Consider the following 16,096-nt stretch of genomic DNA (forward strand, 5'->3'; position numbering starts at 1 on the left):
GTATGATTGAATGACTTGGCTTGATATACAAAGAGCTTTAAAGTTTGCTACAGTGATATGTTGGTCAATTTTCTTTCATGCTTTTTTCACAGATCTGAAAAGTTTTTTATAGTTCCATGTAAGTGTGTATGAGAGTTGGTGTTCTTCTCTTCCATCCTGTATCTGAAAATCTTAGGCTGGGGTACATAAAATAAAGTTTGTTTAAGACTATTACAAAACAGTTTAAAAGAATTCAGTGCAAGACAGCAGAACAAAAAGTACATGATCAGGCATACACACACACACACACACACGTACGTATGTATGATTTATGGAGTGACTGTTTGAAAGTATTTTGGGAAGGAATTACTTATTTTCCTCTTCGTAGCTGACTAGCAGAAATACCTAGGTTAACAAGAATTTGAAGCTTCTTAGTTTCTGCAGACACCCCCCCCCCACACACACTATCTTATCAATCCATTTTAAAAACAAAATAACCGTGAGTTGCATACCCTTAAGTCCTCAATTCAGATTTCAGGTGTCTTAGAGCCCATACAGACAGACCAAAATAAAGCTCCTTTGGGTCACTTTGAAGGTATGCTGTTGAAATTAGGACTGGAGTGTGGCTTTGGAGCGGCTTCTGGCCTCTTAGGATGCATGCATCATGTAAACAGCATACCTCCAAAGTGACCCAAAGCAGCTTCATTTTGGCCTGTCTGTATGGGCTCTTATTTTCATGGCCTTGGAGTTAATTCCAGTTGGACACACACTCTTTTATGGGGATTTCATCAAGTTTTTTTTTATAGGGCTGGAAAAAATTGAACAGCTACAAAATCATGAAAATGAAGATATCTACAAACTGGCTTATGAGATCATTGATCAATTCTTCTCTTCAGATGATGTAAGTAAACAGAAAGTGTGGAATCTAGTCTAATTACAGAGCATCCTGTACAAGGACAAGGAGGATTTGCAGCAGAGCAAGTGCTGGCTATCTGCAGCCTTGGTGGTGATGAGGTAGCATCCCACCCTAGCACTGGTATAACATATTCTTACTTGCCCCATCAACTGTAGTAAGAGAGAAGCACCAGGCCTGGCACAGGTTTGATCTTGATCATTTGGGGGGTGGGGTAAAGCGTACTAGTCCAAACCAGTCTTTTGAACGGAGGTTCCCTGAGCCCTACCACCAACAAGAACATTTCTGATGGCATAAATTGACTTGTGGAGTCATTGAACCTACTGTTTCAAGCATTATTTTGACGTACAGTTTGATGGAAAATACTGAATATTAAGAACCCGGACTATGCTTGAATTTGAAAATGTTTATCTCCAATCTTTTATGGTTTGTTTACAGATAGATGAAGATCCAAGCCTTGTTCCAGAGGCAATACAAGGTGGAACATTTGGTTTCAATTCATCTGCCAATGTACCTGCAGAAGGGTTCCAGTTCTAGAGCGTTATTTTGGGAGTTAGGTACAATGCAGCACTGAATAAAAAAAAGGTTTGATCCATCAAGCTTGGCTCATGGGATCCGCTGCTGCATTAAATCGGGGAAGAAAATGTGAAGATTTCATTTGGAATCACAGAAAAGCCCGAATGAAGTCAAGATGGCGAGTGGGTGCGAGTGAGAGTGAGTGGCAAAATGTAATGAAAAACTTCACACTGAATGCTTATATAGGTTGTTAAAAGGAAAAGGGCTACAGGTCAAAAATCTTCAGTGCCTGAGGAGGGACATTGACTTAACTAGCTCAATTGTGGGGGGAAATGCAGTACTATTCCATCATCAAGCCATGTAAGCATAAAGGAGAATAGGATGCCCATATAAGTCCAAGGAGAATGAGCCCAGGCCTTGCTAATGAAGCACCGTGTGAATGGACAACATTGAGTGAATGTCTGGACTCAGTGCTGTGGGGCCACGTGTGTGTTTCAAATCTGGGGCTCTTTGCTCATGAAGCAGACTCCTAGTCTTGGAGTGGGGTGTGTACGAGAGTATGGTTGTGATGCTGTATGTGAACGCATGCAAGCTTGATTTGCCTTCAGGGGGCTGATAATAACCCTAGTCAATCATCAAAAGGAGTGCATAAGTGTTAACACTGGACACGAAAACAGACCGGTTTAGCAGCAGACCATGGTTTTACTCCTGCAGCCTGTGTTTTTTATTTTATTTTACCCCTTTTATTTAGTTATTTTATTTCCTGTATGGCTTATTACTAGTTGCTTGTAAAGTCAGAAAACTTTGAGGAAGGCTTCCCTGTGCATTTGCACCAGATGACTGTTCATTATTACAAAAAAAGCTTTCCATATCATCAAACTAATTTGTGTAGATTTTTTTGCATGAAACCCATACACACGTCTCCCTTTTCCATCTATTGTGTTGCAGTACACAAATCGCCATAATACAAGAAAACAATAAAAACGTTTAATACAATCCTTTTCATTTTCAGAGATGACATAAAGCTATTTTTGCATGTGGTAATCTACAACATAGCTCATTTTTAGATTTTATTGAGTCCTGTAACCAGCTGTTTCTGTTGTGGTAGGATACCGTGCTGTGTTTCAATGTTATTTGTTTTCAAACTTTGTTTTCTATGAAAATGATATGGAAACCTCAAAATAAAATTTGGTGCATATGTACTGCTGAAAAGATTGGAGAAGAGATGTGAATAGATGTACAAATCAAGTCATGGTTTGAACACCGTTAATAATACCACCTATTCTGTCCAATTGTTCTAGACTTTTTATCTTTAGATGTAGGCAGCCATGAACAATCTATTTTGAGCCACTTTAGAGAGAACTTTGTATTCTTAACTTGCATACAAAATGCAAGTGGTTTTTATAATTGGAATAATACCTCAGTTTAGAGGTTCTGCACACTAAATTAAAAGTGACATTAGAAATATGTACAAAAGGAGAACTCTTTATAAGGTGGCTCATTGTAGGAAATGCTGTGCCTTCCCCTTTGAGCACAAGTGTTGCATGAACAACAGTTTGCTATAAGAAAACATACCAGGTTAGCCACCATTAGCATCTATATCTACCTTGTGTTTTTTTTTAAATCAGCTGGTAATTCTGAAACGCAGTAGAATGGATAAAGATTATTTTGTGATCATAACTCTTTGTTGGACTAGAGTATTTTTGCAGCATTCCTTGTCATCAGAAACATGGTTAAAAGTTTAAAACTAGATGCAGCAGAAAACTAGCTTGTGAAATTTATCCAAGTAGAATGCAGGCTAGGCTGTCTTGGGGAAAATAAACATTAAAACTTACAACAATGTTATATTTGTGTGTGTATTTTGTCAACACACATTTGCAGTTTCTGCTTGCACATTTATCTTTTATTTTGCAAGCAAAGAAGAAAATTACCAATCTATATTTAGTCTGCAATTCCTTTTCCTTTTTTTTTTTTTTGAACCATGCCTTTCAGCATTTGCCCCCTGCCTATAAATTGCCACATAGAAATGGTCCTTTATTTTATAACATCGGTCCTATGAAGTTCAGCAGCACAGTTTAATAATTTCTTCTTTGCCTTTTAGCCCTGAGACTTTCACATGTTTTTCTTATTTTGAGCTACTGAAACACATCCAGTAAATTCTCTCCTTTCAGCTGACTTCTATAGCCAGATAAACAGGTACATAGCCTCATAGACAACTTGAGTATTGTACAAGGCTTCCTGCTCATCTTAATATCTCTGCTCAAATCTAGGAATGATAAAAAATAAGGGGTTAGTATTAAGGTTCATTGAAAATTACATTCCTTTTTTGCTACTCCCAGTGTTTCATGCCACAATCATTGCTGAGGTGCAACCTAAATAAATTAGGTTGTCAAAAATTAATTGAAATGGTTCAATGTAATGACAAAGAATAGACTGATAACTATTTGCTTCAGCTTGAAGCCATATGCATAGCAATTTCCTCCTCCTTTTTTGGATTGAAGTAAACTATACTCTGTGAGGAAGATGGCAAACTATAATTGCCTCAAACCAGGAAAAGAAGGCTGAGAGTTGATACACCTTCCCTCATCCAAAAGCCTAGGCATGCTTTCATGTTAAGATCAGTCCATAATCTTTTGTTTAAAAAATCACCTCCTTTAGTACATAAGTGAACATAACCTTTTAAATATCAGTGACTTGGATGAAAGAATAGAGCATACTTATAAAATTTACAGATGAAACCAAATTAGGAGGAATACCTAATACCCCAGGGGAGAGGATCAACATCCAAAATAACCTTAATAGATTAGAAAGCTGGGCCAAAATTAACAAAACGAATACTTCACTTAGACAGAAAAAATGAAATGCATAGATATAGGATGGAGGACACTTGGCTCAACAAGACGACATGTGAAAGGGATCTAGGAGTCCTAGTAGACCTCACAGGTTGAACATGGGTCAAAAACGTGATGAGGTATCTAAAAAAGCCAGTGCAGTTCTAGTCTGCATAAATAGAACTATAGGGTCTAGATCAAGGGAAGTAGTAATGCCACTCCATTCTGCTTTGGTCAGGCCTCACATGGCATACTGTGTCCAGTTCTGGTCACAATTCAAAAAGGACATTGACAAGCTGGAGCATGTCCAGAGGAGCGTGACCAAAATGTTGGAAGGTCTGGAAACCATTCCTTATGAGGAGAGTGTTAGGGAGCTGGGTATGTTTACCCTGAAGAAAAAAAGGTTAAGAGGTGATATGCTAGCCCGGTTTAAATATTTGAAGGGGTGTCCTATTGAGGATGGAGCAAGCTTGTTTTCTGCTGCTCCAGAAAACAGGACCCAGAACAATGGATGCAAGCTACAGGGAAAGAAATTCCAGCTCAACATTAGGAGGAACTTCCTGACAGTAAGGGCTGTTCGACAGTGGAACACACTCCTTTCTTGGAGTGTAGTGGAGTCTCCTCCTTTCGAGGTCTTTAAACTGGATGGCCATCAGTCGGGTGCTTTGATGGTGAGTTCCTATATGGCAGGGAGTTGGACTGGATGGCCCCTGTGGTCTCTTCCAACTCTATGACTCTATGAAATAGTGGTATTTCTAGTAACATTAATTAAACATTGAGAAACACTGAGATGCCCAAAAGAAACAAAAGAAAGGAGGATCTAAAAATTTAGTTTGAAACAGCATGCTAGAGAAATTAATTGTTCAAAATGACGGAATGAATCTTTCAACCATTAAGAAATTGTTCTGTGCAGAATGGCAAACATAACCATGTTTAAGACCATCATACCCATTTTAAAACCAATGCACTGATCCATCTTGAATGTACTTAGGGCCTATACACATTGATAGGAAACCAGAGGCTGGTGTGGCAGCTGGTTAAAAAAGACTACACTAAGGGTCCTTTTGGCCAGGGTCATGGCAGAATTGCCAGATTGGCATCTGGTCTCGCCAGCCCCAATTTGGTGTTATTGGCATGTGTCAGCCATAGAGGATGATACCAAGCCTGGGAGAACATGGGCCTTTTGACCCCATGTATTCAGCCCCTTAATTTATAGCTAAAATGTCTTGCATTTAAGTCCTTGTACTTCAGATCATTCTGTCAAATATTCTTGCAGTGTCACAAATGCCTTCTAGTAGGAGCGTCCAGTTAGAATAGTGGTCTACTATTCCACAGGAAGTGTAGTAAACAAGATGCAAAGATGAGCATGTTTAGGAAACGTCTAGCAATTTTTGGCTGAATGCAAACCATTTTATTTATATAAGGAGAAATAACAGAATTCAGTAGCAGAGTAGAAAAGTGAATGGATAGTATTAATAGCATTTAATTCTTTTATGGAGCTCTTCCTTTCTAAATCTCCTATTTTGGAGCTGTTTGCATTTGTGTTTTGGTGTCACTTGAAAAAAACCAATATTTGCAGCATTGTTTCATTAGGAATTTGCATAGTCTATAGGAAAGATGTATGATGTTTAACAATTGGATAATGCTAACTTACACATATTTACATTCTGCCAATATAGATCCACAGATTCCTTTGACTGTAGTACTACAGAAGGCAGGCAGCTTCTTAAACTGAAAACAAACATCTTTTTAAAATTTAGGCTTAACACAACTGAAGTTCCTGCAAACAAAGCAAGGAAAACATTTTTAACATGCTAAGATTTGAACAGTATTTAATAAAATACTGTTTTGGGTCTGCATTAGGAGTTTATGCCTGCCTTTAATTCTCCCCCTTCTTCCCTTTTTAGAAGACTTACAGCTTCAGAATAGGGAAACCTGGCCTTTCAGATGCCTACAGCTCTCAATAATCCTGTTCCGAATGGCCAGAGATAAAGGGCAGTATAGGTTAGTATAGGCAGTATGGTCTAAAGGTTAGTGTCAAACACTTTGCTTTAGAGTAGATAGTTTTAACTGTGGATAATGTGGAGGTTATGTAAAAGTGTTGAGCGTAAGGGAAAGGGTTGATAGTGTAGGAGTTGGCAATTTACTGCTCTCTAGGTGTTTTGGACTGTAACTCCCATAAACTCCAGCAAGCCCAGTCAATGCTGGGGATGATGGGGATTCCTGTCACATTGAACATGGGTTTCCAACCAGAGGGTGCTTTGTAAGGGGCAGATAGCCAGGCAGAGAGAGCAAGGTTGGCTTGTTAAGAGATTTCAGGATTTCCTTGGGTTAAAAATGATAAGTGCCTGACTGAAAGAAGAGTAGTCTTGAAGGAACAAGGCAGTTTCTGGTGGGATGGAGGGGGAGGCTAAGCCACTGGGGGCTTCCCTTCAAGGGCTCTTTGGGGTTTAGACACTTCTTGGGAGACAACGTTGTCAGCTGAGCTGGGCCCAGATCCTGGCCAGGTCTCCTCAGCCCTTCTTCTTCTTCCAGAGCAGCAGCCTCAGACTCTTCGGATTCTGGGGCCATTTCCTGACAGCTCCGGGTCCCTGAGGCGATGTTTGATGGCTCCCGATCTGTGAGAGCTCCAGGCTCCTGAGGCCATTTCTGAGGTGGATTTTGTTGTTGTTGTTGGTAGCTTGAGATTTGTGGTTCCTGAGGGTTGTGGAGGCCTGTCCCGAAAGGAGGAGGCGGCTTAGACGTCTGTCCAGCGGGAAGAGCCCTCCTGCTGCCGGTCTCCTTCCTCGGGGGGCGTCGGCGGGGCAGCTTTGGAGCCGTGGTTCCAGGCCAGGTCCCCCAGGAGCCTCCAGGCGGAGTCGCAGTACCTCTGGAGCCAGCCCCTTTCCCCGGCCTCTGCAGCGGGGGGCTCCTGCGGCGGCTGCCCTTCCTCCTGCTCCTGCTCCTCCTCCTGCTCAGTGGCCGTGGCCGTGGTGTCTCCGGGCGCCTGGCTCCAGTGGACGTGGCCGCTGCCCGCGGAGGCATCGGAGGCGTCGTCGTCGTCGTGGTCGTAGGCCTCGGGGGCCCCGCGGCGCCGGCGCCTGGAGGAGAAGGCGTACTGGCAGGCGGCGGCGGAGTGGCTCTCCTTGCCGGCGCCGAAGTCCCAGGAGGAGCGGGCGGGCTCCACTCGGGCCGGGGAGGTGCAGCTGAGGCCGGTGGCGGTGGAGGCCAAGGCGCAGGCCAGGAAGGCCAGGAAGAGGCTCTGCCCGGGGCTGGTGGAGAAGCCCAGCGAGCGCAGCTGGGGCTCGGCCTGGAGGCGGCCCCGGACCAGCGCCAGCAGGCAGGAGCCCAGCGCCGCCGCGCAGGCGATCAGCACCGCCGTCAAGCCGTGGAGCAGCGGGGCCAGGAGTCGCCAGCGCCGCTGCCCCAGGAAGTCCAGCGCCAGCGCCGCCGAGCCCGAGAGCACGGCCAGCAGGCAGCAGGCGGCCATGGCCAGCATCAGGGGGCCCCCCGCCGAGCCCAGCAGCGGCGCCTCGGGGGCAGGGTCGTCCCGCGTGAAGGCCCAGGCCGCCCCCAGCACCAGCTCCCCCGGCTGGCCCTCGCCCCGCCGCCGGACCAGCACCCAGGACGGGTAGGCCCCCGCCGTCCCCGTCACCGCCAGCGCCATGGCCTGCGCCAGCGCCGCCGCCAGGCTGCCCTCCCGCCGGGGACGCAGCCGACGGAGCAGCACCAGCCGGAAGGTCCGCGAGCCCAGCAGGCCCCCGCCCTTCCAGGCCGACGAGGAGGAGGAGGAGCCCGCGCTCTCCATCGCCGGCCCCGGCCTCTTCAGCGCCGCCGCCGCCGCCGGAGGGATTCTGGGAGTTGGAGCCTGGCTCCGCTCTGGGCCCAGAAGAAACGCCAATGGCTTCTCAAGTGGCAGTGGAACAGGAGATGGCGGTCCTCTTTTAGTCTTGGCCTTTGCAGGACAACTGCAGATAGTGAATAGTTTATGCAGTGAGGAAAAAGACAGTCTTAGGCATCTGAATTCAGTCACCAATAAGAGCATTTGGTCACTATTGTTGAAATAAAAACTACAGTAGGAGAGTGGGAGAAGGTCTATTAAAACTGTTGCTAAAATCATGGACTCAGAGAGTTGGAGGAGAAGACAAGAGCCGTCAATACAACTATAAAACACGCTTGAAATATGCTCATCCAACCTCTGCTTAAAGTCCTACAAAGATGGAGGTTGCTGTAGGTATCGTCTAGGTTTCCTCCTTCCCAGTGCTAACAATTCATGAATACAATTTAAAAAACCACACCCTTTTATGGGAAAAAAGCCACTCCAGGCACCTTTTGGGCCAATGATGATCAACACGTTTAAAAAGAATGTATAATCAACTGCCACAACACACTTCCAAAGAAGTCTGCTTAATTGAAGATGTGTTACTTTACACTTTTTGATTGCAACAACTCAAAGGTGCCACCAAACTCATGAACATTGTTGTCATCTGTGAATTCCTTATTCACCTAAGATATTTCAAGGAGCAAAGGAAAGATTACTTCTCTGAGGTCCTGAATTTTTGGAAACAGTTTTAGGGTTTTGTTGTGCTCGAGTGTTACTTCTTTTTAACACTCCCCTCCACACACACACTTGGATTTAAGGTGGCAAACAACTAGATTATTTGAAAAGGCATAGACAAAAATACCCCAAAAATATGTTAGTGAAACACAATAAACAAATTATGGTATTAAGCACAATTGAGTAAAAGCAATGCAAAAGCATGTTAACTAAAATATACCCATCTGTTACAACATCCCTTATGCATCTAATTGGGGGAAAGCCCATCTGGAAAAAGAAAGGCTTCTATCAGTAGACATAGCAAGAGTATTCTTTTGTAAAAAGATATGTATTTATCTGATATAAATATTTGATATGAATAGTTTTGCCTTAATCTTTTTCTTCATATGGATGTCTGTAGACTACAGAAATTCAGTAAATTTGGGCCTACTGACATCTGCCAAGTCAGAGGGTATAGACCCTGCATGGACTACTAGAGCAGAGCTTTCCTGCCTGCTCAGCCTTGGATAAGATGCACATAAGATGCAATTTCCCATGCATCGGTGACTTTATCTCAGAAATCTGATGCACAGTATGTATGAGATGAGTTTGGAAATGTGTCCTGCAGACATATACAGGACTATAAGTATGTTTATAAGAATCAGAATAGAGCTGAACTGTATGTAGTTGCTTATAGTAGGCTCGTACCGACAGTCTAGGAAGGTAGCAAAATGTATATATAGGCCCGTTACAGATGGGCTCTTCTGGCACCCCCGTCACATGCTAGGGGTTGGCTGAGGACCTAGCATCCACACCGGCCTCACCCCTAGCACGTGACGAGGACGTAAAGATGGCGGCGCCCTATACACACGGGCGCCGCCATCTTTACGTGCTGGATGCATAGCATCCACACGTTGTGCACCAGATGTGATGCTGCGAGTGCACGAGTAGCGCCTCGCGGCGTCTCATCCGGGGCGGAAGAAGCGCCATTTTGGCGCTTCTTCTTTGCTGCGTCTGGGAACCGCATGGTTTGGATGCTGTGGTTCCCAGACGCAGCAACCAGCAGCGGCATGAGACGGCCCTTTCTGGGCGATCTGTAACGCGCCTAAATTTAATCAATAGGTACAAAGGCTACCCATAGTGGATTATGAGTTTGTTATCATTACTAAGATGGATATTTAGAGAGCTCTTGTGGCATCTTTGAGGCTAACTGAAAGAAAGAAGTTGGCAGCATGAGCTTTCGTAGACTTAAGTCTACTTCTTCAGATGTATCTTTATTCCTTAGATGCATTCTTCGAAAGTTCATGCTTCCAACTACTTTCTTTCAGTTAATCTGAAAGGTGCTACAAGATCTCTTTACATAATGATTCTAACACGGCTATATCTTTGAAGTCTACTGAGAAGGATATTGTATAAAAACACTGCTAAAATCCATATTAATAGAGGAAATAGATTAAAATAAGAGTGATGTGCATTTTCCCCCATAGAAGAGAACTTGGCTATTTACAATTTCTTCCATAATCCATTGAGTTTCATATTTTAAAACTATTAAAATGAATGAAATGAAAGTTGATTAATATGCAGATAGATTTATTACAATGGATTATAAAACAAGCTGTATTTTAATCAATATAAAAATTAGGGAACATTATTTTGTAGTTCTAAAAATATGTTTCCATACTCCAGAAAATAGCATGGGATGGACCAAATGTGATACATATTACCCAACATTATGAAATTCGAAATGCTCCAAAATCCAAAACTTTTTTCATGGGTGGCTGAAATAGTGACACCTTTGCTTTCTGTTGGTTCAGTGTACACAAACTTTGTTTAATGCACAAAATTATTAAAAAATATAATGTATACATTTACTTCAGGCTATGTGTATCAGGTGTATATGAAACATAATTGAATTTCATGTTTCAACTTGGATCCCATCTATGCCAATATTCCAAAATTGAAAAAAATTCAAGATCCAAACCATCCTGGTCCAAGTATTTTGATAAAGAAGACTCAATCTGTAATGGATAGAAGGTTGGAGACATGAGTTTACATCACTATTTCACCTTAGAATCATAGAATCAAAGAGTTGGAAGAGAGCACAACGGCCATCCAGTCCAACCCCCTGTCATGCAGGAACTTTCAATCAAAGCACCCCTTATGGCCCTTCTTCTTCCTTTTTCTGCGGACATATCCAAAAAAAGCCCTTTTATTGTTCTTAACCTCTCTAGCAAGCCTGAGTTCATTCTGTGCTTTAGCTTTTCTGACTTTACCCCTACACATGCTTGCTATTTCTTTGAATTCCTTTTTTGTGATTTCTCCCCCTTTTCCATTTCTTATACATGTTCCGTTTCAAACTTAGCTCGGTTGAAAGTTCCTTAGTCATCCATCCTGGTTTCTTGAGACACCTCCCATTTCTCTCTCTCACTGGAACAGTTTCAAATTGTGCCTTCAGTATCTCCCTTTTGAGAAAGTCCCATCCGTCCTGAACTCCCTTCTCTTTTAGTATTTCTGACCACATGATCACGCCCAATACCTCTCTAAGTTTACTGAAATTCGCTCTCCTAAAGTCTAGGATGCGTGTCTGACTATGCCTGGCTTCTCCTTTCCATTGTATAACAAACTCCAGGAGAACATGGTCACTTCCACCTAAGGATCCCACCACTTGCACCCCATTAACCAAGTCATCCTTGTTGGTTAGGATCAGATCCAAAATAGCTGACCCCCTTGTTGCCTCTTCCATCTTTTGGACAATGAAATGGTCTTCCAGGCAAGTGAGGAATTTGCTAGACCTTGAGGATTTGGCTGAGTTTGCCTTCCAGCAAATATCAGGATAGTTGAAGTCGCCCATCACTACTACATCTCTCCTTTCTGAGTGTGTGGTCATCTATTCTAGAAAGTCATCATCCAATTCCTCAGTCTGACTTGGGGGTCTGTAGTAGACTCCCACAATAACATTCTTGTTGTTTCCCTCCCCTTTAATTTTTATCCAGACGCTCTCCACCTGGCTTCCATGATTGATATCCTTGATCTCTTCACTGGTGTAAATATCTCTGACATATAAGGTTATTCCTCCTCCTTTTGTGTTTGACCTGTTTCTCTTAAAAGGTCATACCCCTCTATTTCTACATTCCAGTCGTGAGACTCATCCCACCAGGTTTCAGTGATGCCTATTATATCGTATTTGCTTTGTTGTACTAGGAGTTCGAATTCATCTTGCTTATTTCCCATGCTCTGTACATTAGTGTAGAGACACCGAAGACCATGTGTCCCCTTGTTGCCTGTGCATGTTTTTTTGCTTCCCACTGTTGGGTCCTTGCACTGTTTGCCTTGTTCCCTTTATGGCAGTTTGACTATTTTCTGTTTTTTTCAGCATGGCATGGTGGTTTGAGTGTTGGACTATGACTCTGGATTTTTCTCAAATTAATAAGTTACTTTCATTAAGGATTTTTGTGGTAACAACATGGGATACAGCATGCTCTTATGGCATGCAGGCATTTTTATAATGTTGTTGTGTGCCTTCAAGTTGTTTTGGATTTATGGAAGCCCTAAGGTGAACCTATCACAGGACTTTCTTGGCATGTTTCTTTAGAGAGATTTTTGCCATTGCTGTCCTCTGAGGCAGAGAGAGTGTGTCTTACTCAAGGTCACCCAGTGGGTTTCCATGGCCAAGGTGGAAATCAAACCCTGGTCTCCAGGTTCATAGTCCAATACTCAAACCACAATGCCATGCTGAAAAAACACATGAAAGAAAGGAAACCCTGAAAAATGAGTGGAACTATGCTGAAAAGTACAGTTTTTACCATAAATAAACAAACTGCTGCAATCTTTCTTATACATCATCACCAAAGAAAAACTGTAGAGACAGAAATAATACCAGTTAAAAAAGAAAAGAAACGGCTGTATTATAAGAATATTCGTATGTATAGATGCACTAACGAAGTTTTTAACTTTCCAGACACAATTCCAGACACGTCCCAGATGTTTACAAGCCAGGCTGTAAAATATAAATATAATTCTATCGGAATGGGCAGGTGTTTATGTATTCTGGAAAGATAAGCACATCATTATTTATGACATGTTGGCAAATTTATATCATTATTTGCTTTTTCAAGGTTACTTTAGCAGACATCTCTCAGTATGTCTGAGTTTTTGTTTCATCATGAGTCAGTAAATTATAAATACTGAGATCCATAGGGAAAATATACATGGCATCTTTCACTCGTGAAGCCTTGAGGATTATCTGTGTAACAGATGGTAGATCACACTGTTCGTCAATAAATGCCCCTTAATGTAACCACTGCTGTTATTGAGATGCTTGTTTTCCTAGAGTGTCCAGGAGAGGGGGTGCTCTACATTTCACTCAGAACAGTCTTCTGCACTTTCTGTTCAGACATCCTTGTTTAGATCTCAGCAGAAAATCTCTACAGCTGCTTCAAGAAAACGGTGAGTATATAATACTGACCTAGCTGGACATTCAGTTTCCAGCTTGCTCAGTTGTAATTCAGCAGTCCGGAATGAGCAATGCATGATGAGACCATTCATGGATTACTTTGCACTTCCTCCCTATCCCAGTACACTTGTCCCTCCACATTTGCTGGGGTTGGGGGCACAGGACCCCTTTGAATGGGGAAAAAACATAAATAAAAAAACCACTGTGTTTTTACCTGAGAGAACACCTCTCTAGGAATCTCTAGGTCCTCCGGTGCAACTCTGTGGTCAACATCTGCCAGACATTGGCCCTAGAATTGTGCTGGAGGAGCTACAGATGCTTAGTGGAGAGTTTTCTAGGAATCTTTATGCTCTTCAGTGTGACTTTTGGTTAAAGTTGAACATAGAATTGTGCTGGAGTACCTAGTCTTCTGGTTGTAGATCCAGGAATTATCTTAACAATGACAAACTTTGATAATTGGCACTTTGTAATGACTCCTGATGTGTTAACATTTATCTTTAGAAAATGTGTGAGATTTGACTATTTTTGCGTAAAACATTTCATACGTTTCATAAATTTTTGGTGAGGGAGGATTTTGATCACATACCAATCAGTCAGTGGTCAGATTAGCTTTGAAATAAGCAGCATTCAGTATTCATCTATTCCAACAGCCATATTAAGTTGGGATAGGTCTTCAGAGAGATTTTTCCACTTGATTAAGTGCTTGCCAGGTCTCAAAAGCCAGACTGCCTCAGGGACTGTCAGGGAGTTGACCATCATAATAAATATTGATCCTGGGTCATAGAATTAATGGGTAACAAATAACTATAAGTATTAGTGCTTTCCCTAATAATGAAGATACACTTAATTTACTTTATGATTATAACTTCCTGAGGGATACTGGCAATCATTCTACAAGAAACTACTTGCAAAATTGGCTGGCATCCTGTCAGTGTAATGCAGTGGCACATTATAATCACTTTTGGGTGCTCTCAGAATTTTCTGCCTGTACATACTCAATAATCCTGTCCTTTTAATGCCTGTATACATATCTTTAAACTGTACTGTGTTGCTTTTCACTTTTCAAATTGACATGTTAGATGAAAACACAAAATTAAGGTGATGGGAACAAATAGGCTGTGAAGAGCACTAAAGGGATTTCCAATCCAGGCCGCGGTCAGTAAAATGTCAAATGAAACTCACTGTAAACACATGTTAAATGAAGCACATTGGGGTAAAAATCCCATCTACACATGCTCACTGATGGGCCAAGAAGAGGATCTTGAGGCTGTAATGGATAGTTCAATTAAAGTGTCAACTCAATGTGCAATTACTGTTTGAGAAAGCATATTCTATATTGGAAGTGGTATTGAAAATAAAACTGCCAAAAGTATATTGTTGTTGGTGTTGTGTGCTGTCAAGTGGTTTCCAACTTATGATGACCTGGGGTTTTCTTGGCAGGTTTCTTCAGAGGGGGTCTCTCAGACTATGATTTGCTCAAGTCACCTAGTGGGTTTACATGGCCAAGTTATAATTCAAACCCTGGGCTCCACAGTCATAGTCCAATGCTCAAACCACTATGTTAAACTGGCTCTTACAGTATACAGTGGTGCCTCGGGTTACGAAAGTAATTCGTTCCGCGGCCGCTTTCGTAACCCGAAAGGCTTCGTAAGCCGAAAAACCCATAGGCGCTAATGGGGAAAAGCCGCGATTTGGTGCGAAAAAGCCGAAAAAAGCACCAAAAGTTTTTTCGTAACCCAAAAAAACTTTCGTAACGCGGAACAATAATTCCCTATGGGATTTTTTCGTATCCCGAAAATTTCGTAACCTGGGTATTTCGTATCCCGAGGTACCACTGTATTGTAGTTTATTGTACTATTGCCCTTCCATAAATCCATAGCGCCGCCACATCTGGAATGCTATATATAGTTCTGGTCACCACATCTGAAAAGATATTGTAAATTTCATAAAGAGAAAACAAAATAATCAAAGGGCTGAAACAAGTGTTTGGGATTGTACAATAACACCCCAAATCACCAAAAACAGTGATACCTTTATTGAGACAACCAAAAATACACAAAATACATGGTGCAACTTTTCAAAGCTCCACTGGTTTCTTCATCAAGCAACAATATTAAAAATCATATTGAGGGGAATGACGATGTTAGGATCACAGGCGTACATTTGGTCATGATGTTGTTATCAGTTGAGATGGTATGTAGGATATCCATGAAGACAAGAGGCCATTCCTTTTGGCCATGTGGGTTCAAGTCCAGGAAATAAAATGTAAACTCCATTAGCAACACAAAAGACGCTTCCTTTGAGATCCAGATTGCCTCTGTCCTTTGCTAGGCTACCCATCCTCTTATTAGACAGAGAACATTGAATTTCTCAAGAAGCCTCTGCTGTTCCATTTGGAAAATTTGGAGGTATCTCGCTCAGGGTCACCATGAGTCAAGATTGACTTGAAGGCAGTTAACAACAAAATATCTCTCAGAAGAGTAGCATTTGGAGAGACTTCCCCTCAGGCTGAAGGGTGGGAAAGCTAGAACAAATAGGGAATACTTCATTGCATAAACCATAATTTCAAGCCAGTAGACATGGTCCTACCCTTTGAGGCAGCAGAGAAACAAACCTGCCCCTTCCTCTCTGTGGCAACCCTTGTATTGAAAGAGTGCAGCCATGTCACCCTTCAGTCATCTCTTCACAAGGCTCAACATAGCCAACTCTTTCAACTTTTCTCCACCTGGAATACTGTGTCCAGTTCTGGACACCACAATTCCAAAAGGATGTTGAGAAAGTGGAATGTGTCCAAAGGAGGGCGACTAAAATGGTGAAGGGCCTGGAAAGCATGCCCTATGAGGAACGAATTAGGGAGCTGGGGATGTTTAGCCTGGAGAAGAGAAGGT

The 16,096-nt window shown here is 42.4% G+C and overlaps 2 protein-coding genes across 2 annotated transcripts in view; one reads left to right on the forward strand and one right to left on the reverse strand.

Moving 5' to 3' along the window:
• The window catches only part of KPNA4 (karyopherin subunit alpha 4), a 40,380-nt gene extending 37,132 nt beyond the window's left edge, over positions 1-3,248 (forward strand). Inside the window, exons 16-17 of the mRNA XM_089508927.1 lie at positions 786-880; positions 1,331-3,248. Of these exons, the coding sequence (XP_089365053.1) occupies positions 786-880; positions 1,331-1,429 (194 nt within the window). The 3' untranslated portion in view covers positions 1,430-3,248. The remainder of the gene's footprint in view (positions 1-785; positions 881-1,330) is intronic.
• LOC149318061 (uncharacterized) lies at positions 2,129-8,117 on the reverse strand. Its single transcript, XM_089508928.1, has one exon. The coding sequence runs from the start codon at positions 8,024-8,026 to the stop codon at positions 6,977-6,979; it is 1,050 nt and encodes a 349-aa protein (XP_089365054.1). The 5' UTR covers positions 8,027-8,117; the 3' UTR covers positions 2,129-6,976.
• Between the last annotated feature and the right edge of the window lie 7,979 nt (positions 8,118-16,096).

Source organism: Sceloporus occidentalis, unplaced genomic scaffold, assembly GCF_023333645.1.
Source record: "Sceloporus occidentalis isolate IW3139 unplaced genomic scaffold, rSceOcc1.0.p SCAF_2, whole genome shotgun sequence".
NCBI classification, from domain to species: Eukaryota; Metazoa; Chordata; class Lepidosauria; order Squamata; family Phrynosomatidae; genus Sceloporus; species Sceloporus occidentalis.

What these genes read in the sequence shown, in the direction of transcription:
- LOC149318061 (XM_089508928.1), bottom strand. Translation starts at nt 8,026, where the DNA reads ATGGAGAGCGCGGGCTCCTCCTCCTCCTCGTCGGCCTGGAAGGGCGGG.